The sequence below is a fragment of the Cornus florida genome, unplaced genomic scaffold, assembly GCF_030987335.1.
Source record: "Cornus florida cultivar Cherokee Brave unplaced genomic scaffold, ASM3098733v1 CherokeeBrave_3.0.0_Hap2_Chr04, whole genome shotgun sequence".
NCBI lineage: Eukaryota > Viridiplantae > Streptophyta > Magnoliopsida > Cornales > Cornaceae > Cornus > Cornus florida.
This window is the reverse complement of record NW_026775574.1, coordinates 77,382,719-77,410,334: the sequence shown is the minus strand read 5'-3', so window position 1 is coordinate 77,410,334 and position 27,616 is coordinate 77,382,719. Positions and strand designations below refer to the sequence as shown.

The 27,616-nt window shown below is 33.9% G+C and overlaps 2 protein-coding genes across 3 annotated transcripts; one reads left to right on the top strand and one right to left on the bottom strand.

Annotated features, from left to right (window-relative positions):
- Positions 1-7,961: 7,961 nt before the first annotated feature.
- Positions 7,962-18,124, top strand: LOC132303585 (uncharacterized protein At1g32220, chloroplastic). 2 transcript variants are annotated; one of them, XM_059800907.1, is made up of 7 exons: positions 7,962-8,130; positions 9,907-9,997; positions 10,096-10,184; positions 10,378-10,433; positions 13,951-14,097; positions 15,813-15,938; positions 17,660-18,124. In XM_059800907.1, exons 1-7 carry the CDS (start codon positions 8,021-8,023, stop codon positions 17,938-17,940), a joined length of 900 nt encoding a protein of 299 aa, XP_059656890.1. In that variant the 5' UTR covers positions 7,962-8,020; the 3' UTR covers positions 17,941-18,124. The 2 variants fall into 2 exon arrangements, with proteins under 2 accessions (XP_059656890.1, XP_059656889.1); XM_059800906.1 differs by having other exon boundaries at positions 9,898-9,997.
- Positions 18,125-18,644: 520 nt separating this feature from the next.
- LOC132303584 (uncharacterized) lies at positions 18,645-27,367 on the bottom strand. Its single transcript, XM_059800905.1, has 5 exons — positions 27,235-27,367; positions 25,530-25,639; positions 22,265-22,863; positions 19,978-20,086; positions 18,645-19,089 (listed from the first exon to the last, which is right to left on the bottom strand). The coding sequence occupies exons 1-5, from the start codon at positions 27,307-27,309 to the stop codon at positions 19,047-19,049; spliced, it is 936 nt and encodes a 311-aa protein (XP_059656888.1). The 5' UTR covers positions 27,310-27,367; the 3' UTR covers positions 18,645-19,046.
- Positions 27,368-27,616: the final 249 nt, after the last annotated feature.

Below are 27,616 nucleotides of genomic sequence, written 5' to 3'. Positions count from 1 at the left end.
ATCTTTAAGAATTCTCATTCTATTTTGCAATTCATTATCAGTGTCATAGAAGTATAATTGGAGATAACACGGTACATTATCTCCAAGTGTTGGTGATGGTAGTTCATGGTATACTTGACCTTGTAATTGTCTCTTTGGTCAGATGACGAATTTGCATATTTATTTTTGTAGTCAAAAAATATGGTCTAAGTATACCATACACTATAATATTACCGTTTAAATATTATGCATAAATATAATGTATGTATATATATAATTATTATTACAAAATAATAATCTATATATATAATATCTTATACAATAAAATAAAATAAAATAAAAGAACCTAGAAATAAGTCGAGGCTAGAATTTGATTCTATATCCTTAAGACATATTCGCCCCGCTATAGTGTTAACGGACTCAGTGACGTCTATCTCTCATGATACAACGACTTTTACTTCCTTCAGTAGTAGCACTGCAAACCAAAAGAATAGGCGAACCTGCTCGGTATAGTACTCTCTGACTCGAACTCAGACTCGGAGTGACTAACTAAACATGGACTAAAAGTGACTGACTAAGGCTCAAACCCAAAGACAAGGGCTCGTACCCACAGACACTTATACAAGAAAAAAAATGAGAGAATTCAGAATTAGAGAAAAGTATTTTGAATTGGAGTGATTTGGAATGAACCCAATGGGGGGTTATATAGGCCTCATGGTGCCTTTAGGTTTTAATATTTTTTCGATGTGGGATAAACACTTCCCACATTTTGCAAACCCATTTAGGCTTATCAAACACCTTACTTTGGAGCTAATTTCTCATTCATCCGGAAACAGATTTAAGAAAGTAAATATACCACATTCATTTCCTTGAATAGAGGAACGCGCTCGTCTATATATCCGCAAACAATTCTTAGCCGAATCTATTCAAAATCTCATCTAAAATTTATGGTTTTAATGCCTGTTTCCAACAATTCCCCACATGAATGGAAATTTGCGAAAATTGCAAATGAGAAATATACAGACACTATAGAGAGTATTATTAAAAAATAACTGCATCAGGATAGATAGCTTTTGGCCTTGAACCTTCCCTAATGTATTGTTATCGGATTTACTGGCTAACCAGTGAACATGATGTTTAGAACTGTTCAGCCGTTGATGTAAACCAAGACAATAGCAAACACACAGTTCCTTCCCGCACAAAGTCGGTTCTCATGGTTGTGTTTATATGGCCCTGAACAACTCCTGGTATTTTATGAATGCTCTAGAAAACTTAGCCTTAGAAGTTCTCATAGAAGCGGCCTCTTATTAAGAGTGTCGTACTATACCCCACTTGAATTTTCAAGGTATAAGAGTCATTAAAAGTATAGCTTATCCTAATCATCATTGTAGGTAACACTGTCTCATCATAAAAATTGGTTGAAAATTAAATATTCCCAGTGCTTATGGTGAATGATTCAGAATTTCTATTGTCCCTTTGAACCTATATCTCGGGATCTCCAGTCAACTAGGTTGGGTTTCTATTAAGATGACTCGTTAGCTTTCGGCTTTAATCCCATTCCCTTTGATGAAATATACACTTGTTCTCTTGTCAAACATTTTGTAAATGGATCCACTAAATTATATTTTGACCTGATATAATTTATTGAGATTATCCCACTTGAGAGCAATTGTTTAACAGTATTATATCGTCGACGTATATGTCGAGACTTACCGTTATACATATTACTTTGTGCTCTTCCAATTGCTGATTGACTATCGCAATGTATACATATAAAAGGCACATGTTTAGGCCAATTTGGAATATCTTCTAAGAAATTATGAAGCCACTCAGCTTCTTCATCAGCTTTATCCAAAGCAATAAATTCAGATTCCATAGTGGATCAGGCAATACAAGTCTGTTTCGAAGATTTTCAAGATATGACACCTCCTCCAATAGTAAAGACATACCCACTGGTGGATTAGAATCATTCGTATCTGATATCCAATTAGCATCACTATATCCTTCAAGTACTGCTGGATATCTAGAATAATATAATCCATAACTTATGGTATATCTTAAATATCTTAGAACCCTGATTATTGCAGTCCAATGGTTATTTCCTGAATTAGTTGTATATCTACTCAATTTATTAACTGAGTATGAAATGTTTGGTCGTGTGCAATTCATCAAATATATTAAGCTTCCTATAATGCGAGAATACTCAAGTTATGATATGCTAGGACCAGTATTTTTTGATAAATGAAGATTTACATCAACAAGAGTCTTTATAAGGCTATTATCTTCTTTATTAATCTTTTCTAATATTTTTTCAATATAGTGAGATTAAGATAATACTAGACTATCTGTTGTTCTATAAATCTTGATCCCTTGTATGACATCAACTATGCCTAAATCTTTCATATCGAAATTTTTGGTCAATATCTTTTTAGTAGTTTTGATTATAAAATTATTACTACCCATTATTATCATATCATCCACATATAGGCACACAATGACATATCCATTTTGAGTATTTTTCATATAAACGCATTTATCACACTCATTAATTCTAAAACCATTTGACAACATCACTTTGTCAAATTTTTCATGTCATTGTTTAGGTGCTTGTTTTAATCCATATAAGGATTTTACAAGTTTGCACACTTTCTTTTATTTTCCTGGAACAATAAAACCTTCAGGTTATTCCATATAAATTTCTTCCTCTAATTCACCATTCAATATGTAGTCTTAGCATATATTCGATGTATTTCTAAATTTTGCAATGCCGCAATAGCCAGTAATAATCTAATGGATGTTATTCTTGTGACTGGTGAATATGTATCAAAATAATCCAAGCTTTCTTCTTGCCTGTATCCATTAGCAATAAGCCTAGCTTTATATTTATCTATTGAACCATCAGGTTTCATCTTCCTCTTGAAAATCCACTTATACCCTAAATGTTTAGTACCGGTAAGAAGATCCACTAACTCCCAAGTATGATTTTGCATGAGGGATTCAATTTCACTATTTATGGCTTTTTTCTATAAAAGAGATTCGAAAGAAAACATAGCTTCCTTATAGCTTTGTGGCTCATTCTCCAATATATATGTCAAAAAATCAAGACCAATTGACTTATACGTTCTAACTCTTTTGCTACGTCTAGGTTCTTCCTTGTTTTCATCATCTATAGACTCTTGGTCTATATTCTCTTGTATATTGCTATTAGCAATATCATGATTTCTTTTAAGAAGATTTTTATAAGGAAATATATTCTCAAAGAAACAAGCATTCCTTGACTCAATAATTGTATTGACATGGATGTCAAGAATGTTTGATTTATGAACAATGAAACAGTATGCATTACTATTCTGTGCATAGCCTATGAAAATACCATCAAAGGTTTTTGGTCCTATCTTAACTTTATTAGGAGTAGGAACCACAAGCTTAGCTAGACAGCCCCACATTTTAAAGAATTTTTAGGAAGGTTTTTGACCTTTCCATAATTCATAAAGTGTCACATTTGTTTTCTTTTGAGGTATTTTGTTGAGAACATAATTAGCATAAAGCAAAGCTTCCCCCCACAAATTCTGGGTTAAACCAGAACTTATCAACGTATCATTCATCATTTCTTTTAAGGTACGGATTTTGCGTTCAACAACACCGTGCTATTGAGGTGAATAAGGAACGGTAGTTTGGTGAATAATACCATGTTCTGAGCAAATGTTAGCGAATGGTGATTCGTATTCACCACCTCTACCACTTTTAAACACCTTTATCTTCTTGCCAAGTTGATTCTCAACCTCATTCTTGTAATGTTTAAACATTTTCAAGGCTTCATCTTTGTTTCTTAACAAGTATACATAACAATATTTCGTGCAATCATCAATAAAAGTAATGAAATACTTTTTCCGACATCTGGTTGGCACAGATTTAAAGTCACAGATATCACTGTGAATTAATGCTAGAGATTCAATACTTCGCTCTATAGAGTGAAATGAGGTTCTAGTCAATTTTGCTTCTACATATGTTTTATATTTTTTATTTAAATCAATACTAAATTTAGGTATAGAATCATGTTAATTAATTTACGAATCGTATCATAATTAACATGTCCTAATTTACCATGCCACACATCAGATGACTAAATCATATAAGTTGAAGAAGCATTGGCTTTTCAATGATTAAAGCTACTTCAAAAGATTCACTTAAAGTAATCTTCTCAGCATGTAACTCATGTAGGGTCAGCTGGAGCTCCTGCACTTGGCTCATGATTTTCTTGGAGTTTATCATTTTGAAATCCAAAAATCGTCCGATCACAAACTTCTTCAAGCTAGCATCCTCAGTTTTATATTTTTTGTCTATTGACTCCCATAGCTCTTTAGCAGTGTTCATTGGACTGTACACATTATATAGAGTGTTGTTCAATCCATTGAGGATGTAGTTCCTGCATAGGAAGTCTCCATGCTTCCATGCATCAACAGCTCCTAGCTTTGTAATGTTAGTTTCTCCCTTTTCTAGCACTGAGCCAGTTTCAGCTAGGTACTTGTTCAGATTTAGAATTTGTAAGATTGAACATCATTTTCTGTTGCCACCTTTTAAACTCCTTCCCATTAAATTTTTCGGGCTTTTCCCCGCGACTGACGGAAACATTAGGCATAGTAGTACTTGAACTGGCCGTTCGTCTGATATATATTAAATATATAGACCACAGTCAAATTTACAGAAATAAAATAAACAACAATATTTAAATAATTAAACTATAGTATAAAACGAATCTATCTTAAGATTGTACTCCAAAAATATGGTCTAAGTATACCATACACCATAGTATTACTATTTAAATATTATGCATAAATATAATGTGTGTATATATATAATTATTATTATAAAATAATAATCTATATATATAATAGCTTATACAATAAAATAAAACAAAACCACTATGGTGCTAACGGACTCAGTAACGTCTATCTCCCAGTATACAACAATTTTTACTTTATTCAGTAGTAGCACTACAAACTAAAGGAATAGGTGAACCTGCTCGGTGTAGTACTCTCTGACTTGAACTCGGACTCGGAGTGACTGACTAAATTTGGACTAGAAGTGATTGACTAAGACTCAAACCCAAAGACAAGGGCTCGTACCCACAGACACTTATAGAAAAGAAAAAGGAGAGAATTCAGAATTAGAGAAGAGTATTCTGAATTGGAGTGCTTTGGAATGAACCTAGGGGAGGGGGGTTTATATAGGCCTCATGGTGTCTTTAGGTTTTAATATTTTTTCGATATGGGACAAACACTTCTTACATTTTGCAAACTCATTTAGGCTTATTAAACACTTTACTTTGTAGCTAATTTCGCATTCACCCAGAAATGGATTCGAGAAAGTAAATATATCACGTTCATCTCATTGAGGAGAGGAACGCGCTCGTCTATAGATCCGCAAACAATTCTTATCCGAATCTATTCAAAATCTTAACTAACGTTTATGGTTTTAATGCCCCTGTTTCCAACAATTTATGTAATATGCGATCAATCTATCGTGTCTATTATCGTCATATCATGTCTCATTAAATTGTTTCACCTAATAATAGAAAAATATAAAGTAAATAAATATGGTGTTTCCATATGAAATATATATGTCTAATTGAACGGTCCACCTTACAAAGATTTTCTTGTTACATCTAATAATAGAAAATATAAAGTAAATTAAACTGGTGTTTTTATATAAAATCTATGTGTCTAATTGAACGGTCCATCATACAAAGATGATGATATGTTTTTTTCTAATTATAAGCTTTTATCCATTCTATATATTAACTCAAATAAAATAAAAAAGTGGTTTTAACAGTAAGGAAAAATAAACTATTCAAGACCATAATAAATGCTTTAATATTTAACGCACAAAAAAAAAAATACACATAAGCCAACATAATAGAAGAATTTTTATTAACTAAAAGAGAGAGAAAAAAACTAAATTATAAAGTATAAATTTTCCACTCACTTATAAATTTTATCCCCCTTTATTTGAAATTAGTACTGTATGTTGTTCGACTGGATACGTCAATGATATAAACATAATTAGGTTAGTATTTTAAAAAATAATAGATTTAAGGTTCATGCATAAAAAGAGATTGACGAAGCTTTCATGTCTCATTGAATTGTTCCACATATAAGTAAGCATAAAGTAAATTAAGATGATGATGAAAATTCTAGAAAAAAAAATTCCAAAGTTAATCATTAATGATATGGAAAAGAAAATGATAAGTTGAAATTAGGAAAATAAAATCAGAACTCTCATAATTAAAAATAGGTGATAAATTTGTACCACTTAAGTAGAGTATTCAGCGACTCACAAAATAAAAAAATCACGAATAAAGAATTTTGTTGATTGAAATGAGGTATGATACTTTTTAAAAAATAAAAATAAATGTCTAATTTTGTAAAAGAGTGACAAAGGAAAATAGAGAAATAAAAAGTGTCAAGCGAAAAAAAAACAACACGATGTATCGTGATAGTATTACAATATCAATTAATAGGCTAACATCCACTAAATTGATTAATATTTAGATTTTTTTTGAAGTTATTTATATTTTAAATATCAAGAAAAATGGATGCTTCCTATAAGCACGCGAATATATATAGTAATAAGAAATCAATAAAATGAATAATTAACGTTGATTTTTATACATTTTCGACCTTTTGATTATAACAACAATTCCAAGTGCATCGTGTTAGACTTTTTTTAGATTTTGAAGGAAGATATAAATGGTTTTAAGAAAAGATAAAGAGATAGCGTTTGATAACATGAAGGTTTAGAAAGGAAGAATGAACTAATTAAAAAATGGTTATTTTTCTTTTAAAAGGAAAATTTTATGCCCAACCCTCTGTGTTTTAAATTAAATATATAAAACTACAATGTAGTATGAAAAACGAAAAGTAAAAAAGTGTTCAACAACTATTTTAGACAACTCTAATACAAAATTATATATATTAAAATAATTTTAAATTAAATCAATTGTGTTTTATTGTATAATCTATCGCAAGGTTTAGAAAGGAACAAGGAATTAACTTTAAACCAACCAATTGTTTTTTTTTTTTTTGAGAAAAAAATAAATTTATTTCCCAATCAATGCCCTTGTATTTTAAAGTGAATATACATTCCTAAAAGGGTTTAAAGTAAGAATGTGCTTTTAGTTGGGCCTAGATGGTTAAAAATTAGAACGTAAAATAGATTTTTGATTTTTAAAATTTGCATTACTAACTCACCATTATTGAATGCTAACCAACATTTTTTAGTGTGTTTACTTAACGTGATTGATACTAAAAGTTGTATAATTATAATATATCACGTTTTTCTAAACAAAATGACTTTGTGATCTTCATCCAAATGGATATGTATAATTCACATAAAAAAAAATTGTATTAGTTATCTTAAAAGACATAATTACCTAACATTATGAATTGAAGTGTTAATTATCTTAAAATACATGAGTTTTAATGAAAACAAGAGAACTAAACTTTATAGATTTATATGTTTTTCCAGAGCGGCCAATAAATGTTCTAAGCAACTAAAATTAACCATAAAAAAACTTTTGTATAATGAAATCTAAATTTTTCTATTTAAGAAGAACACTTTGGAGTAAAATTATAAACAACTTTTTAGTTTCTGATTCAATTTTTTAAAAATTATTTTATAAAAATTCAATTATAAAAATATTTATTTTCAAATAATTATAAAAAATTATTATCCAAAAACAAAATTTTGAAAACTCTATCAACTATGTAGCAATTGTGAAAATGCAGGCAGCAGTTGTGAAATGCATTTATATAAAAAAATATCTGACACTCTCAAAATTAATAAAAGCAAAAAGTCGAAGTCTAACACTCTTAAAATTCAACGAAACACCGGCTATCGAGGCATATGCGTCTTACACACACACACATATATAGGACTCACATACATACATAGACATCGGACACATATATATATATATAGGACTCAGTCAAGTGAGAGGAGACTGAGTGAGGACTCGCAGAATCGTTTTCAACGTACAGAGATGTCTTCACTATCGTCATTCGCCGCCGTAGCCGCACCTTCGTCTTCTCTCAGAAGAGTCTGCTCTCCATCCCGTCAAAACCTGCATTTTCAGCAGCTTTCTAACACTCGGTTAGCTTTCTCTCCCTCTATGCATATACATATATATGTGTATCATTCAGGACTCACTTCGTCTCTCGATGTTCGCACGAAATGTTCTTTTCGATTTGTGATTTTGAAGAGCTGGTCTTCTTCGGATTTGGCGTAACTTTGATTTCATTTGTTGTGTATAGTCAAGTCTTGATGCATTTATCTGCAATTACTTATCAATTTTTAATTTTTTTGTTCTAGCCGTACAATTTGTTGATGAGTGGTTATAGAGGAGAGAAATTCCAATGATTCGATTCACCGAGAAAGTATGACCTCATTAGGCGCACGACATATTCACTGAGCTTGTGGTTTTTAAAGACGATTTACCTATAAATTTGACTAAATTTCAATTTAGTGAATCTAAAAGTTCTAGACATATGATTTTGAATATTTGGTCTTGGTTGTTTCAATGAGTTGCACAATTTCATGCCGGGCAGAAAATATTATGTGCTGGAAAGTTGATTTATGTCGAATTGGGATTATTTCAAATAATCAAGAACAATGACCATGTTGGTAAAAGATTTATATATATATTAACTGACTTCAATTGCAAAAAGAAACTGGAACATATTGAGTTCATATCGAGTTATTTTAGATATATCTGGGATAAATGATTTACATGCATGCATAATTCAATCATACTACTTCTTTTGTACATATACTCTAACCACCAGCTATCTAGCTCAGGTGACATCTCCTTCTCTTGCCCTAGAGAAAGGTGCAGGTTTAAATCCAAGTGGATGGAAATGTGATTGTGGGAATTACGGATAAAGGTTAATGGAGGTCTACCTCCCTTTCTATAGCTCACACCATTGGATTTAATAAGGAGAGACAGAAGGGGAAGAAGGAAAAGGGGGGTTAAGTTGTTCTATGGGATAGCAATGGAATGGTGGTCAAAGGCCATTGTCGAATAATATTATCAACAGTGCCGGGTGCTGCAAGTGGTGGCAAACAGAGGCTCAGCTAAAACGAATCCCAATCCAACTTTTAAAATAAATGATTTGAATGATTCTAACTTCTAATACCAAGCATGATTATCTTAGATAATTTGGGGAAAGAAAAGGGTTCACTAGTTTTTGGAGGAATTCCCTCGAGGATTGTAGTAAAGTATATGCTTATTGGCTGCCTCCGATAAACATAAAAGCTATCCAGCAAATGATTTCATGGTTGATAAGCTTTTCTTCCATCTCTATGGAGTTTATACAACAAGAATGTAGACAATTCAATAAAAAATAATTTCATAACCTCTTGAAATGATGGAAATTGTTTTTTAGTGAATCACATGTGATTTACTTTTTACTTAAAAGAGGGCAACACATGCCTCATTTATCTAATTCTATGCATCACCTGAAGAAAAGTAACTTTCTTTTATTTTTTATCATTTCAATACATCCATTTAGATGTATTGGCTGTCACCTCTCTCTCTCTCTCTCTCTCTCTCTCAGTTTTCCCTGTTGCTATAGAAAATGAAGTTACACAGTGAGGACTCTGTGGCATGTCTAGTTTTATGCATATTTATGAAATTGATATGATTCAATTCAATGAATTACGTTGATCAAGGATGACTGAATTCTCTATGTTGCTAAACTTACAACTTCTATTTGTACATTATGAGTCAAGGTAACTTGTCTGAACCGTCACTACTCATTTTATTTTTTTTCTTTGACTTGGGTGTTATTTTTTCAAGTTGTATTTAAAATGATCTGGAAGTAAAGATCGGGATTTGATATTTTCCCACTTTGGTTGTAGCTTGTGCAGGTTTGGTGTCAAGTGCTATGCAGATGCGAGCGTGAAGGAGGTTTCTATCTCTGCTACTATTGATGTTGTGGCTGATGTTAAGACTGAGCGGGTACCGGGGACTTAATTTTTTCTTTATTCTATACAGTCAAATAGCATATGCAATTTAGCTACATCTAGCAAATTTATCCTCTGAACATTTCTTAGTAGGTTGTTGTCTTAGGAGGCAGTGGTTTTGTGGGTTCTGCAATATGCAAGGCTGCAGCATCCAAGGGTATAGAGGTCATAAGCCTGAGCAGGTTTGAGAAAGTTCTATCTGAATCTCTATGCATCCATGAATAATGATTATTTTCAAATATGTCCTTGTTGTGCTATCTTTCATGCAAAAGTGCTGCAATATCGTTGTTGAAGCAACTAAATGGTATTCTATTGCCATTTGTCTCTTTTTATGGCATCAGTTTTTGGAATTTGAACCTTTACTCATGGTGACAGGTCTGGGCGTCCTTCTTACTCAAGTCCATGGGTAGATCAGGTTACTTGGATGACAGGTATGTTTATCTCTATATCTAACTCTAATAGGTTATTGGTGTCATGGTTTAATAAGGTAATGCAATTAAAAGTGCTAACCCTGAAGTCCATGCTGAAATGGTTGATTAATAAATTTGTTTACTTGTTAATATAACTGGACGTATATTTAGAATTTGGTTCCATATATTGTAATCCATTAAATCAAGCAGGGGTGCATGAAGTTAAAGAATAGACACAAGCTTTTAAACTAAGAGTGTTTCAAATTAGTAGGGCTAGAAACTGGAGATGTGAAGTATAATCGTGAAAAAAGAAGAAAAAAATCGAAGAAGCAATAGATCTATAAAAAATTATATAAAAAGTGAGGAAGTGGAGAAGACTAATCACAAGAGATACTTAGGACCATTTTGGTTATATATGGTTGGTTGTATATAAGGGAGGAGAGGTTGGAGAAGATGTAACATACAAATTAAAGTAGGACGAATAAAATATAAAGGATTTCTACCTATTTTTAGAACAGGAAAGTGCATGAAACAAATATAGAGTTATACAAGCTTTAGGATAAGATGTTCGGCACTGAGAAGCTTGTCGTAAAATGGCATGGCTGAAATCAGTTGCTGATCTGGATCTGTTTCAAGACGAGAGGAAAAAATTGGATACAACTTATCTGTAAGTAGCATTAATTGTAGTCTAAATGGGAAAAAAAAGTGAAAATGGTTTAACCACATGCAACCGCAAACTATATAACTGCACTGACAAAAAGAGACATTGTTGATGCTAAGCTGAGAGAGAGACCAATTTGACATAAAATGATAAACCCAAATATGATACTGGAAAGAGCAAAATGATGTGAAAAATTCATAGCAGGCTCTAGACAAAGTTGTCTTAGTTAATTATTTTGAAATTCTATGTCAAGCAGAATAACAGCTAACTTCATATTGCTTGGTTCAGATTTGTTTTGTTTGGCTAAGACCAAATCTTGATCAATATTAAGTAGCAAACACAGTTCAGTATCTTAAAGATATGGGGTCGGCAAAGCAGATATTGTTACATCCGTTCTAGCGGGAAAATTTGTATATTTAGACATAACACAATAGTCAAAATACTGCTCATTAGTTCTGGCCCTTTTATTTTTTACTTTAATCTGAATCCTTCTTCTTCTTAGCATATCAAATGTGCATTAACCCACAACTTCTTGCATGTATCAACAAGTTGTAACAATTCTCTCCATGAGCAGTCTTTATTCACTTTTAAGGATATTGCCATAATATCCTGAATGGCCACCTCCTAAAAGTACCTCTAACTTAATTATTGCAGCATCCTCATCGTCTCTGCATATGTGATGTACATGTTGTTTTTTGATGTCTCCCCTTTATATTTTAAACCACAACTTGTTGTAATGTTGTTGTAAAATGTTCTCTACAGCCTTGATTGAATGTGATAGCCAACACCACCAACAACAATAATGATAATAAGCACACAACAACAACAACACATCAAATTTTCAATTTTAGCACATAGTTCTGATAATGGTGACGATGTCATTTTCAATCCCTCTGCTCATATTTTATTATGGATACTTGAGCAAAGATAGGGAACAAATTGTTTAAGTTTCTTCTCATAGTGGCCCATGCTCTGATAAACTGATCAACTGATTGACATTTATATGGTTTACAATTTTAACATTACCTGTTTTGTATTAACTGATATATTTCATTCTAAATTTTTAGGAATCGTTTTTATAACTACATTATTATACTATTTGTCATAGCTAAGTTGGACAAATCAGGTAGTTTAGTGGTATTTGTAATTGTTAAGCCTGCCTGACAATTTTTATTTTTGAGACAAGAATTCTTTTTTTACATTGAACGGGTTAGATGTGGTATTGGTTGATTTGAAAAATAGAAGTAACGAAATGCCCTTGAATTAATGATTTGGCATTTAACTAAGTGACATTCAAACATGTGAGAAGGTGTTCCCGTCTTGTTTTTCATTAATTAATTCAATTGTCATGTAATGGTTGCTGGTATTATTGACATTAATTATGTCCTAATGGGATTTTTTTGGATATATCATGTTTAGGTTTTAGGTTGGAATTTGGAAGAGTTCGAAATCCCTCATAATATGTAAACAACATGCAAATGTAAGTGATCAGCATCGTAATAAATGGATGGAGTAGAATTATGTGGATGGATGACTATAACACAATAAAGCACCTTGAGTGCCACGGGACATAATTTGGTGGGCCCTACAAAGAAAACAAGTACCTGTAAAACTTATAAATTTTATTCAGGATATACATAGTGTCACATTGATTAGAGTTAACACTACATGTGGGGAAACTATTGATTTCCCCATATTAGTGGGACTACACCAAGGATCAGTGTTGGGTCCATACCTGTTTGTGGTAGTGTTAGACGAAATAACAAAAGCTATACAACAAAACGTCCCATAGTGTATGTTATTTGCAAATGACATAGTATTAATAGACACTTCTAAGGAAGCCTTAGCAATAATATTAGAAATAAGGAGAAATGCATTAGAATCAAAAGGCTTAGAAATTAGTAAAACTAAAATGGAATATATGGTACGTAAATTTGATAAAGTAGAAAACGATGACAATATAAGTTTTACAAGTCAAGACCAAAGAGTTACTCAAAGTAACTACTATTTTCTAGGATCAATATTAGAAAAAGATGGAGAGATATATGGTGATGTAGTATGTAGGATTGGAGCAGGATGGACAAAATGGAGGCAAGCTAGTGGTATCCTTTGTGACAAACGAATACCAAATAAATTAAAAGAAAAATTCTATGGAACTGTTATTAAGTTAGCAATATTGTATGGAGCGGTGTCTTGAGCATTGAAAAAGACAAAAATGCAATGCATTCATGTAGCGGAAATGAGGATGCTACGGTGGATGATAGGAGTAACTAGAAGAGATAAGATAAATAGTGAACGTGTGAGGGGAACACTAGATATAGCACCTATAAATGATAATATTAGGGAAAATAGACTTAGGTGGTATGGACATATTCAGCGTAGATCCAATGATGCACTTGTTAAAAGAGGAAGAGTTGTTTTCCTAGAAGGTAAATGACAAAGAGGCCAACCAAGTCTTACGTGGGATGAAGTGATTCAAAATGATTTCAAATAATTAAATCTAAGAGAAGACATGGTGTATGATAGAAAAGAATGAAACAAGATAATTCATGTGGCTGACCCATGCATATGGGATAAAGGGATGGATGATGATGATGATGATGAAATGAACTGATTACATATTGGTTGGCATGCTGTGCTATTCCCGAACTGGGTTAGATGTAGAACTACAATCTCAAGCTAACTTGTGGTGTTATTGTGGCCAATGGCTGTAGGCCATATTAGCCTTTAGGCTTCTTAGGAATTTGTTCTGCACATGTCGCATGCATTTGTTACTTTGGCGTAATAATATATTAATATTGATTATGCCTTGTCTAGTTCAAATCAAATGTTTAATCCACAGATTCAAATTGTCTGAACCATCTTCACATCTCACAGGAGATGTTTTCTATGCAAACTGGGATGAAGTACTTGTTGGGGCCACTGCTGTGGTTTCAACCCTTGGAGGGTTTGGTAGTGAGGAACAGATGCAAAGAATTAATGGCGAGGCTAATGTTGTGGCAGTCGGTGCTGCAAAAGACTTTGGTATGGAATTGTTGGTTTCAATTTAACTGAATTATTTTTAAGTATCTAAAATCTCCTTTTTTTTTTCTGGGTATTTAGCCGGCTTCTTGTAAATTTGATTATGGCAATGTCTTTTGTGTTTTCTCTCTTTTTTCCCTCTATTGATGTTACTTATTGTAATATGCATTTATTTTCCATATTAAAATTCTTTCTGATAGCTCTGCATCAGGTGGTGTTTTTCTCTTTCCCCTTGGAAAATGATATGGTTTTTCTGCACACTTATTTAATTTGGCGACACTAGGAAGTCCTCAATCTGTTTTGGGTCCAGACTAATCCCTTTGGATGCAAGCAACCAAATTTTCTTTACATTTTCTATTTGCATTCATTTGGTTAGCCCATCCATCCACCGCTCCTTTATGAGGAAAGAGTCCACACATTGGGCAGTCTACTCTTCTAATCAGATATTGGGTTTTCAGCTTCTCTGTTTGGCAATAGCAGGAAGATGTTTTAGATGGGGGGCATTAGAAAAGTAGGTATCTTGTTCAGAAAAATGAAAACTGGTGGCAATTAGGTATCATTTATTACATTTGGTCTTTCTTTAATACTACAAAGGTGATGCATCAGGTTTTGGTAAATCTACTTCCATAATTGCTTTTTTGCATATTTGCCACTTGATCTGAAGAAAAATATTAAGTAGATAAGATCCAGAATTGTCGGATGAGTCTGAGTATAGAATACCTAAAAAAAAAAAAGAGAAAAAAAGACCCACAAGCGGTGTTCTGAAAAATATTGGAAACAATTTAGGTTATATTAAAGGTCTGCTTTCTCACCTTTTTTCTGGAAGCTCCTAATATAAATCTTTTAGCACAATAATTAAACATGAAAAATGCAATTTTAATATCCAGAGGAGGGAAAAAATGCAGACCCACAAAAATTGCTTTGAAAATATATTGGATTACAAGTTAGGTTAAATAAAGATTTGCTTTCTGACCTTTTTCAAGAAGCTCTGAATTTATGGATCTTTTAACACAACCATCAAACAAATTCATATAATACCATTCGTTTGCCGTAAGTGGCAATTAATATTATGGCTGATATGCTACATCAAGATATGATAACATGACCTTGCTCGGGTTATTGTGAGTTTCTTCTCCATTTTTTTTTTTAAGAACTTCACTGGACCTCTGACCTTTTAAGAGTTGTTGATTTACAAGATCCTGATGAGACAACACGGCTTCTCGTGGCATCATTTTTTATTGAATCTGTTGTTCTTATCCTTCTCTATCCTATATAGATATGTGCATGTGTGGGTGTTTGCACTCTGCAGTTATATTTTGAATGTCCAGTTTGGAAGCTGTTTTTTAATTACTTCATGTGCATTGCACCATCCGATCACTGACTACGCATTAGAAATGAGAACTAGGTACCTAGTAAAAAATTTACGGGTGGGGCTTCTGATGTAGGTTTCCTTGATCTCTTTCCTTTTTGTCTTTTCGGCAACCAAATGTAAATTTTGTCAGAGTAGAATTCCTCTAACAAATTCAATATTTTAATGAAATGTAATGAATAGTGGAATTCATGACTCGTTATTTATATATATATTTTTATCACAATCAGTGTTTTGTTCTAGTTGCTTTAGTCTTTTCATTTTCATATAAAGGTCTGGTTTTATTTAGTTTCTACGCCTACAAAACACCAACCGTTGCATTTATTTATTTATTTATTCTTTCTTGCAGGCGTTCCCAAGTTCATCTTGATCTCGGTTCATGATTATAACCTACCATCATTTGTACTATCATCCGGGTATTTCACAGGGAAGAGGAAAGCAGAATCAGAGGTTCTCTCCAAATATCCAAATTCCGGTAATTTATAACTTGCTTCTCAGTTTTTTGGTCATGTCTGGGTCAACTTGAATTGCAGTATTACTGTTGCATTATGCCTATGGTGCACAAGCAAGGGTGGTGGATGTAGAGTGGAAACTTGTAAGGCTAATTGTTTACCTAGAGCCGGTTATACCTGTTGAATGCTAGCTTCAGTCTCTTCGATTACTGCCTTCAGCCTTTGCTATTATAAAGTCACACATGCCTTTGCTTTGAAGAATTTCAAGAGAAACCAGTTAGAAAATTAATTAATAACAGAAATGAAGAAGAATGACTTTTGCCTTCTTTGCATTATTTTATTCATCACAAAGGGAGAAGTGGTTTCTGTGCATGGAAATCTCTACTCTTTCTTTCCCACTATTTATGACCACCCATTTTTGGCTGTTAAATTTTGCTCTTCTATCAGTTCTCTTCTGACCATTTTCTTGATTGTCGTCACAACTCTTGTTCGTTTGGCACTAAATGTCTTTTTCTTCCTCAATAGTCATTACACACAGATTTTATCCCCAATAGGAGTATCTGTGCGTCCATGACTTAGTTTCTCATGCAACTCTTGGCATTCTTTCCTTTACCCAGTAATTACCCTTGGAATTTCAACCGACGGTGGTTGCTGTAATTGTTTCTTCAATCCTTATTGTCTTAAAGAGGTAAGAGGAAATTTTCAAGGAAAAGTCAGTATTTGAGATTCATAATCTTGTTTTCAATTTTTAATAGAGATACTTCCCCCAAATGAGCTTCAAATTTTCTTGAACAAAATGATAACCCTTTCCCTGAACTAAAATTATGGATTAAGATCAGTGGCTATTTTGGCCTCCAGTGTGAGCCTGTGAAGGTTAGAGATTGGACTTCAGCAGAAGGAAAAAGGCGTTTGCAAATTTGATGTTTGGGAATGATGTGTTGTTGAAGATGAGGAGGTGAGGAGTGGTAATGCCATTTAAAGTGTGGGTGGTGACAATAGCCATGGCTTTATGGTTGAGAAGATGGAGGTATGATATAGCTCTGTTGGGAGGTTAAGAGATCACAACTGATTACTGACTTTGTGATTGAGTTTGTTGTCAAATGTCTCTCCACTATAAGGGCCTATTCTGGTTGACATATGTCTAAACTCTAAAGGTTGTTGATTAGATAGATGAGGGAGAAACCTGTATATCGATGGAGATTTTGGGTCAGTGTATTGAGAAAGAGAGCTCCCTTTCAATTTCTAATGCCCATTTTGAAAATATAATTACGTTGCAGTTGGTAATTGGGACCCCGTTAACTCTTAGAGTCTTACTGTTTAATGGAGTTTATGTGTAGGCCACATGTGGTGAAGTTCAAAATCTTTATTTTGTCTGAGACTGTTTGTTACTAGCATTCCTCTTTTCCGAATAAATAGCACAAGAAGCAAGTAAGCATTACAAATAACTGTCTGTTTTGTGTTGGTGGTTAAGTTTTTTAATCCACCTTACTCACAAAGTACTATAAACGTCCAAAAATCTTGTACAGACCATAATTAGAAGTTTAAAACACTGTTCTAAGATCAACTTCTTTATAGATAACTTAATTTGTTTTCATTGCCCCTGAAGACTAATGCACATGTGCATGCATTAATTTCTTTCTCAATGTGCAATTAGACGGATATCCTTTTGGAGATTTGTATGATCTGTGCAATATTTCTCTGCTATGTTACGTTGTTAAAGGTTTATCGATATGAACTTCTGCAGGTGCTGTGCTAAGACCAGGTTTTATATATGGGAAAAGAAGGGTGGATGGCTTCGAGATCCCTCTGGATTTGATAGGGGAACCATTGGAGAAAATTCTGCGTGCTACTGAAAACTTAACCAAACCTTTGAGTTCTCTCCCTGCATCTGATCTAATCTTGGCCCCTCCTGTTAGCGTCGATGATGTTGCATTTGCAGCGATTAATGCAGTGGTAGATGATGACTTCTTCGGTATTTTCACAATTGAGCAAATCAAGGAAGCTGCAGCAAAAGTGAGGGTATGACAGAATTAGTCACAATCGGTATCGCCACCAGGTTTGAGTGACCCCATTGCCTGGTTAGACAGCCTTATGTAAGGGTAAATACAGACTACAACATTTGTATAAGTTCTTCAATTGCTTGTACAAACTGTGTGATATTATCACCATCAAAAGCCTCTGGGTTCACTTAATTGCCGTTATACTCGTAGATCCGGTTGCTAGCGTGATAATTTTGAATTGTGTGCCGTTCTGGTCCCAACGCCTAGAAGGCCTGTGCATGTTGACCATGTTTTTTTTTGGAGGATTGCTTGGCAGTTGGCACTAAAATTTTGGACTGACAAACACAAGTACATGCACTTGCGTTTGAGGTCACTTTGTGTACGATAAAGTTGTTGCACTCCAAAAATAGGAACCAACTTTTTCACACTTGGAGATAAGGCTGTTTACATCTAACTCTTCTCAAACCTTGCGTAGTGGGAGTCTCGTGCACTGGACTAGTCCAATAAACTACAATGACCATCCAAATTCCCCTCAAAAATTCCTCAAAAATGAATATTCAACCCAGAATGCAGAGCCGGTGAATTTAAGGCTCTCTCCCAAGTATTGATATCACATGGTGAAATTATGCCCTAGGATTTTTGGATTGAAGGTTTCTACATTCATCTTGTTGCACTTTGGAACTTTAAAGTATGGGAAAGAGAGAATCACCATCAAAGAAAGAAAAAATAGAGAAATGAAACACACGACATTAATCCATGGCAGCAACTTATTATCCTGTTCAGTGTGAAAAGCTATCAATAACAGATCTGTTACAATCCAATCCATGCAGTCGAGAAAAAAAACATGGACCTTAGATGAGTTGTGAAACAAAAATTTGTTGACTACATCACCATCTGAACATGGTTGCCAATTTTTATAGTGAGCGCTCCAGAAACAGATCTACGTTACATTAGCCAACAGTTGAAACTACAGCGCACTAGCATGATTCAATTTTCATGAAACTGTAACAAAAGGCTATAATAATACACATTCTCTCCATTTTGCACATACAGAACCAACTGATTTTGATATAGAGCAAAATTTGCGCCTTCATTGAAACCATTTAGCATCTGTCGGACATTGTAGCTGAACTAGCCATGCCGTTTAGTGGCGACAGACTGCTCCACAAGATACCTAAAATGCAAGGTTTCATCATTAGAGCTTACAACGTGATGATTTAAATTAATGTTAGAATCAATACAGAAAAGTTCACTATTGGATTTATATATGAAGTATAACATAGATGTGTACAGGAGCAAAAAAAAAATTGCAGTGTCAAGGATTGTTGGACACTTCTGTTGATAGATTTGTCAATCTGACCGGTTTAGGTTACCACTAAGGTTTTCATATATGATTATCCATAGGATTCTATCTGTAAGAATGGGTAAAACTAGAATACAAAGCTATTATTCAATCCAACGTGCCTCGTCTGGTAATGTAAATCCATACTTGTTACTAGGTGGATAGAATATGTATAAAATTCATATATATATATATATATATATACGAATTTATGCGTTTAATCTGATGAATGATTTCTCTCCCCCAACACCCCCCCCCCCCCCCCCCCCCCCCCTTTATAGCGGTTGTTGATTAAACCATTTAAAGGTCGTTGTAGAGACAGTTATGAAATTATTAAATGGGTCGATAGGATCAGAAACCAAAGGTTTGACAAATTTGATATTAATAACAAGCCTGACTATGGAATTTGCCATGCATTACTTTTTATTTAGAAGTGCTGACCAGGCCGAATTTATCTGAATCTAATCTTCACGAGCCTGTTGTGAGGATAAAGTTTATTATGTAACCGACCACAAAAGGAAAAAATACAATTTACTTGGTGGACTTTAATATTAATACGGAATCACAAGTGTTTTGACCATTTCCTGTGCCAAGTGACAAATAATAAACCTGCCTGGTACAGAAATGGCATCGAAGTGGATGTTTGTTTTTTTATCTTGTTCGAATAAAATATTTTTAGGTTTCATCACATTGAAGAAAGGGGCAAACAATAAAACTTACTTGCCAGTGTAGAAGCCAGCAGAATACCAAGCATTCAAAACAACACTCAGGTCTGTCCCAGAGCTGCCACTTTGTTCCAGTTGTCCTCCATTTGTCTCTTCCTTTTCCCCTGCAATCCATGGAAAGAAATATTTGATACAGTAAGACACCATATTTTACGTGTCTTGCTCAGCATATATATATGTATGCCTTGAATATGTCATACTTTATAAGTTAATAAAAAAATAAAAAAAACACCCATATCACATGCAAATGCAAGAACCATGCTCATAGTAGTAAAAGAACATCTCTATTATTTTTCGTTAAAGAAGCCTATCTACAAACACTTATCAAAAAAAAAAAAAAAAAAAAGAAGCCTATCTACAAACATATATGTCAGGAGAACCCAAAGAGAAGGATTACATGAAGCTGATCGAATTTCAGGAAAGAAAACTTTCTCCACATTGCATAGATCAAATAAGCCCGTGTGACCAAAACCAAGAATTTATTTCTCCAAACATTTAACTTACAAAAATAAAATAAAGAAAGATGAGCAAGATATTGCAGTCTAGAGATATGTAAAGGATAGAAATCCTTCACTAATGTGTGTCTTTTTTGAGATAAAGTTCCTCTATAAGCCTTTGCCTTGTGGAGAAATACACTGTCCCATTCTATTAATTTGTCTCGGATCTTTTGGAGAGAGAAAAGAAGGAAGAAGAAGAAGAAAAGAAATGAAGATTTTTTGGAAGAAAGCATAACAGTTTTATTATCCGAGAACTCCAATTTACAGCATTTTATTAATTAGTGCCCCACCTCTTTTCCCCCCTTTTTCTTCTTCTCTCTCTTTCACCATATGCACTTGTGTCTTTAGATGCCAGGAATCAATATTCAACAGAAGCTGCAACAAGCTGATGCATTAGATGCCAGGAATCAATATTCAACAGAAGCTGCAACAAGCTGATGCATTACAAATGCAATTCTAAATTTCCAAGTCCTGTATAGTGACACATAACGTAAATAACGATGTAAAATAGGGGAGCTTCCGCTGCAGTGGATCACTTTCCAGGTTGTCTGGCATTTCTTTCTAATCTATTTGCAATTTCAACTGTCACAAATTCTGAGGCAATCATTTCCAACCAATTCATGAAAACAAGTTAAAAAGCGCGCATGTGCATGAATTTCAGTTTTTTAGGCAGTCTGCCATGATTCAAACAAAGATAAAGTATAAAAGTAAGACCGATCCCTGCTGCCTCAAGGTTGACTAACTTTTTAAGTTGTGCACCATTACAATTTGTTATCAACAAATATAGAAACATTTGAGTAAGAAACTCAAATTTTTGTGTACGAGTAGATGATGGTGAATGCACGAAAGAACGTGGGAGTTACAAATATGGAGATAGACTGAGGGACGAATGCAATAGCAGAATGAGCAACGTGTAAAAGAGGTAATATAGACCGAGACTGAGGGACCACCTGACAACACAACAAAAGCTGGTGCTGTAGATTGTTTTCATTAGGAAGTGTAAGAAATGAATTTGATGAGATAGATATCCAAGAGTTATTGGTGGAGCTTGAAAGAAGAAAAAGTACTACTACCTCAGATAAAGACAAAAGAAGAGAATTCAAATGAAGAAACTAACATCAAAATGGAATAAAACAATTGGTTATATTAAAAACTGGGAAAGATGTTTGGAGGATCTGAAGGGAACAACTCATCATTTAAGAAACTCTTATTTTTACATTTGTTTTGTTAGGTGGGCATCTGAGGAAACTTATAGCATGAATACTATGATTTAATCATTAAGACGAAATTACTAAAAGCAAACTGGATGTCTTGAACTCACAAAAATACAACTACGATAACCAAAGAAACAAAATCTCAAGATGAATAAGAAACAATGTTAATAAAGAACTAGAAAATCAAGGGAAAATATGAGTCTGATGACATTGTATGACACATACCTAGACAATCCAAGGTACATGTGCATCCTACATATCCAACAATATATATACTGCAGAATATTAACTATGAAGACACAATTGGATATGAGCACAACCATCACCAGAGATTTTTTTTTTACATTCTTTTTTGTTTTTTCCCTTTTTGCACAATTGTAGTAAATTAAATTGCTGATCTGGGTTATCACAAGAGGTCAAATTTAGAGCATAAGAGAAACCCTAGCCAGCACACTGCAAACTTACAGTAACCAAGATTTTTGCACATATTGATATCCTGGTGGAAAAGATAGAGATATATATATATATATATATAGAGAGAGAGAGAGAGTCTTGGGAAAACCATGCTCACCTTTATATAAATTAGAATCACCAGAAGTTTTTGCCATCAAGGAAGAAAGTGCTGTTTCGGCAGCTCCCATCGCTGTTTTGACAATATCACCTTCTTCGAGAGAAGATGACTTCTGATCACGACCCAAAGCTGAAGCAGCATCACAAGTTTTACCAACACAAGTCTCACCCAAAGAACACGGAGCCATCAAACACTGACAGCCATATGGGCAACAAGAACAGATGACGGATGGGTAAGAAGCTTCGGTTGTAGGGACTTGGTGTTCCAGAGAAGTAGAGCAGGTACCCCCTTCTACATTAGAAACCGGACCTTGGTAATTCCAACTGCCGAACTGGTAAAGTTGCTGTAGAATCTTTTGCCTCTGCTCCTCTAGGTCATAATATTGGTTCAGTAACTGGGTATAATCTTCTGCAACTTGTGTATTTGAAAAGCTTTGAACACCATCTTGCACTACTTGATCTTTTGATGAATCTACATAGAGTTCTGGAGTACATGAATTCACACCATGATTTTCTTTAACTGGTTGAAGATTGTTAGTTTCTGTCATTCCCGCTGTGGTACTTAATGCATCATTGCTGTTACCATCTGTTTCTATATGTCTTCATATAGAGGAGAAGAAGAGTAGCAAAAATTAGCATAGAATCCATTGAAGATAACAAAATAAGAAGTAGCTTGTTAAAGTAAAAGGAATTTATATTTACTAGCTTACTATATATTAACCTAAAAAATTAAAAGAAAATTTTATTTAAATCTTGTTTTCCAAGATTAACCTAAAGCTTCATACTAACTTCTTTTCATATGCATAAAACTATAATAGAATGGGTAAAATAAAAGATGATCTTTCTTTTTTTTACTTTTTCTTTTGGTAAATAATCAAACATAGATCACAATAACTCAAAGACAAACACTCCAGTGAGGAAACAAAATGACACAATCAAGATAAAACAAAATTAAATTGAATTTCATGAATTCTTAGAAGCAACAAAATAGGAAAATAAAGCATTGCTGCAAAACCAAAAGAACAAACTTCTGCTTATCAGTAAAAATTTATGACAAGAAGAAGAGAAAATACACCATTTAAATGCATGTATTATTATCCAAGAGCTATAATTTCTACTAAGAATCAAATGTTCCTATATTTCAAAATGGGCTAGAGGGAAGAAACCTCAAACCTCAAAGTTAAGGCAAGTGTCTCTTACACCATGAGGATCAAGGCTCAAGGAAAATTCCTTGAGGCGCACTAAAAAAGCCACTGCCAAGCATATTAATCGAGTGTGCCGTGGCAGACTAGGTCCAGATTTCGCCTTTGGCATTATTTGTACACAAGAATAAATATCAGCATAGACAAAAGGACACCAATATTTGGTTGGTTATATTCGAAGGAGGAACATCACCCAAGGATTGCAAGAAACTTCAATACATCAACTAAAAGGACGAATATGAAACAAGGATTACTTAGTAAAACTAAATTGAGATCAAGTACGCATATATGGAATTCCTATGAGCTGCCTTGTAAGCAATGATGATGGCAATCACAGTGACCTTTTGTATCTTCCAGATTCTGTTAGTCACGAAATGTTAACAAATGTGTATTATCCTGGTCTTTCCTGCAGACTAAGCATGATAAGAGGTACACCACTACATTTTCGCAAGGGCTGAAGACATCAGTCAGTTGAAAACAGTAAGGAAGGTATAGTAGAACTTTATCGTTCAAGGTCATGTTATCAATATTGCGGAAGATGGACGGTGCGCAAAGCAATGGAGACTCAAACCTCAAATGCTCTTTCGTAATAATGCGGAAGCATTTCGACCAATGTATCAAGGACACCAAAATGATGTTTAAAAAATCCAGCCACATGGGCTGACAGATGACAGAATAATCAAGTAAAGTTAATTCAATCAAGCCATGCGATTGTCAATCATTAAGTTATTATTCATTTTAAGTCATTCAGAAGTCAGTTGGACACATCTGGTAAGGTCAAATGGCTGAGTAAAAAAAATGCAGTAGAGGGCAACTGGATGAAGAACAAAAAGGTTATATCTCTATTAGTCAATGTAGTATGAATCCCTTTTAACTGAACCATACATGTACCCTACGAAGCACCAGGCAGGCAGTTTGAATCTCTGTTATACTATTTCCACTCTTGCCTCTCAAACATTCTTCTATTTATTTCTTTCTCAGAAGACCACGAGACAGCAACAACAAACGCCCAGCACTTAATTTCTCAAGCCCTGCATCCTCACTCACATGCTTAGACACTTGACAAACCAGGCATATCAAGCAGCACCAAATTAGCAAGGAAAACTAAACCCACTGACCAATGAAAAAAGCAGTGATATGTTGATACATTTAGAAACTGACCACAAAGCACTCAACAAACGTGAATTAAACAATTTCTAAGAATCAAGTTTTGCACTGGCAGGATTCTGTCATTGGCTGAAGTCCAAACTTGGGAGAATGTGCCCGATATGTCACTATCTCCTATCCTTGGGGCAAATAAGCCAATCAAATGCCCTTAAGTCACCTCATTGTCCTGGAGTCACTTTGGAAATTAGGAGACTATGCTACTGCATCCCTAATCATGATGAATGCTTGCTTATAGAAAAACCCAATTCCACAAGTGATGACTTCAAAGGGTTACATATGTGATTTCCTTGGAGAGGGAAAAGTTGCATATCTTATATGGAAAAATTCAAGTTGTAAAGAACTTGTGCAGTAGTATTGAACTATTGTACAATATGTTTTGGAAATTAAAACTAGTCCCCTGTATACTTGTTCTCGATGTTGATGCAGTGCCCATCTTCATTCAAATAATAAATAAATAAGAAGAGCTGTAGTGCAAACCATTGCAGTAGACCTTTATGTGACAAAAACATTTGTACTATAATATCCCTGAATATTTTTTTACTTCTCAGTCTGCTAGAATTCCATTAGTTCGCAAAATAAATGGATAAGAATAGTAAAAGGAACTACTATAGAAAAAAAAATCCGCACTTAATTTCAGTCACTTGGCAGTTGAAAAAAAAAAAAGTTCTGAACATACAGATAAATAGATAGTTCACACATTTAATTTGAAGTAGTAACTATGCATGTTATAGTTTTCTTTCACTCTGAACATGGAACAAACGTTTATTGCATTACAGCCTCAAGGACATGGAAAGACGCATAACACCACTTAGCAGTTGATACTTATTCTTTAGTCAGAGATCAAAATTTCTAATCCCAACATAACCAGTAAAGTATCAGGTTGACTAATATTCTGACCTTTTAGTCTCATGGCTTTCACCAACAAGAGTTGATAAATTTTCTTCTATGCTGCTTATCACTTTTCCTCCTTCAGTTGAACTATCATGATTTCCTTTGTCATGCATCGTCTGTAGAAAATAATGGAGGATGTTAAAAAACCTGATACAAACACTCAAAGTAAAAGGGGTACATGTGATATGAATAAGTTTCGCGTGTATTGACAGCAAAATAAAAAAATAAAAAATAAAAATAAATAAATAAATAAACAGTATTGTTGCCAAAACTAATGCTTCTACTTGTACTTCTTCTTTACTTCCTCTATGTTTTATTGTAAAATACAAATATAAGGGGCCATTGCTTGGAACACTCGTAAAAAGTTCGGTCTATCAAGCGTGAGAATGCATGTCCAAATAGTAATGTCAAAATTTAGGTCTGTATTGAGTCTACCTCTCCCAACACCCTCGTTTAATGAGAACTACACTAGGTGATGCCCCTTAAAAACCAAATTGTGCTTTCATTTTTATGTTTGCAACCAATTTTGTTTCTTTTGTTGTATACTCCAGTCTAATGTTCCAATCAAAACAAGGAAAAAGATGAAATGTACTTAGAGCTAAAAACAGTTCCCCCATCCCGATTAGCATTCCCAAGCCATTTTTGTTTTACTTTCACTGAAGATCCTCAAAACTTCACAAAGAAACTATACAGTTTATTTTATAATTGAAAGAAATCATAATTTGGTTCTATGTCTGACCAAAACTTGTGTTAAATCACTAGTAAGTTATAACAACCTTCACTATATTTCCATTTGCAATCCCCCACCCACCACCCTTTCTCTTAGGGGCGGAGGGAGGTGGGCGAGGGGGGGCATGGCCCCCCAAATTTTTATAAGAATCTTATTTATGGTTACATATTTAAAGTTATTAAAGGTAGTTTCCAAGAAAAAATACTACTGTAATCATTGTTAAAACTTATTAGTACTCTATTTATATCATTTATAAACACGCTCTTAAAAAAAATGGTTAAAATTATTTTATTTTTAGTTGATAATATTATATTACTAGTTTGGCCCCCTCAATTTTTTATTTCAGGAACCACCCCTGCTTTCTCTTGTCCGTGCAATGCCTTCAACATGAACCAATCACTGCTCACCAGCCTGATACATTGGTCAGAATTGAGTGTGAGAAACTACCAAACCATCTTTGGTGCTTTCTCTCACCTTTTTCCCCATTCCCCAGTGAACGCTACCTCTAACTTCTGCCAAATACATCCACTTCCAATTAAACTCATTTTCTGTCTACCACTATTTGACCTAACAAACTCAATTCACTCAGTCTCACTCTAAGCACGGTTCAGTTCCAGTCATTCTACCTCCAAATGGTCAATTATACATGTCAAGCATGTATACTCTGTAATACACATTCATGCATAAAAAAGAAACAAGAAAAAAGAAATTACATACATCTTCATGTATGCATTTCAAGATTCATACATGTTTGCCTTTTTATCTTGTACCAGCCAGGAAAAAAAAAAAAATTTCTATAATTTAATAGTATCTCACATGTGTGTGTATAGAGAGTGTGTGTGTGTGCAAGGATTAGTTTGAGAAACAGTTCCATTTTTGTAAAGTGAAAAGCATAAAACCCTAGCCTCTGTATGAAGTGGATAGAATACAGGATGAACGAAGCTTAGAGAGAGGAAGTAGAGAGAGAAAGAGGAGTGGCACCTTGTACTTGGAGATGGCGTCGTCGAACGCGTTGATGAGAGCAGAATCATCCCAGAGATCGCCTTCCTTTCCCATTCTTCTTTTCTTTTCAGCACTTTCTCACGCAAAACCTTTGATTGCCTTCAAAATGAGTTCCACAATATATTATTTTATTTACTTTTAAAAATAAATGACCTTTAAATTAGGCCGATTAAATAACAAAAATTAATTAATCAATATCTAAGGTTGTCCCCCAAAAATATATATATATCAATTATGTATAATTTTTTTAGATTATTATTATTATTATTATTAGATTATTATTTAAAAAATGATAATAATAATACAGCAATACAACTGTGTGGTATATATATATTTTTTTCAGATTTAAATCTCCATAGAC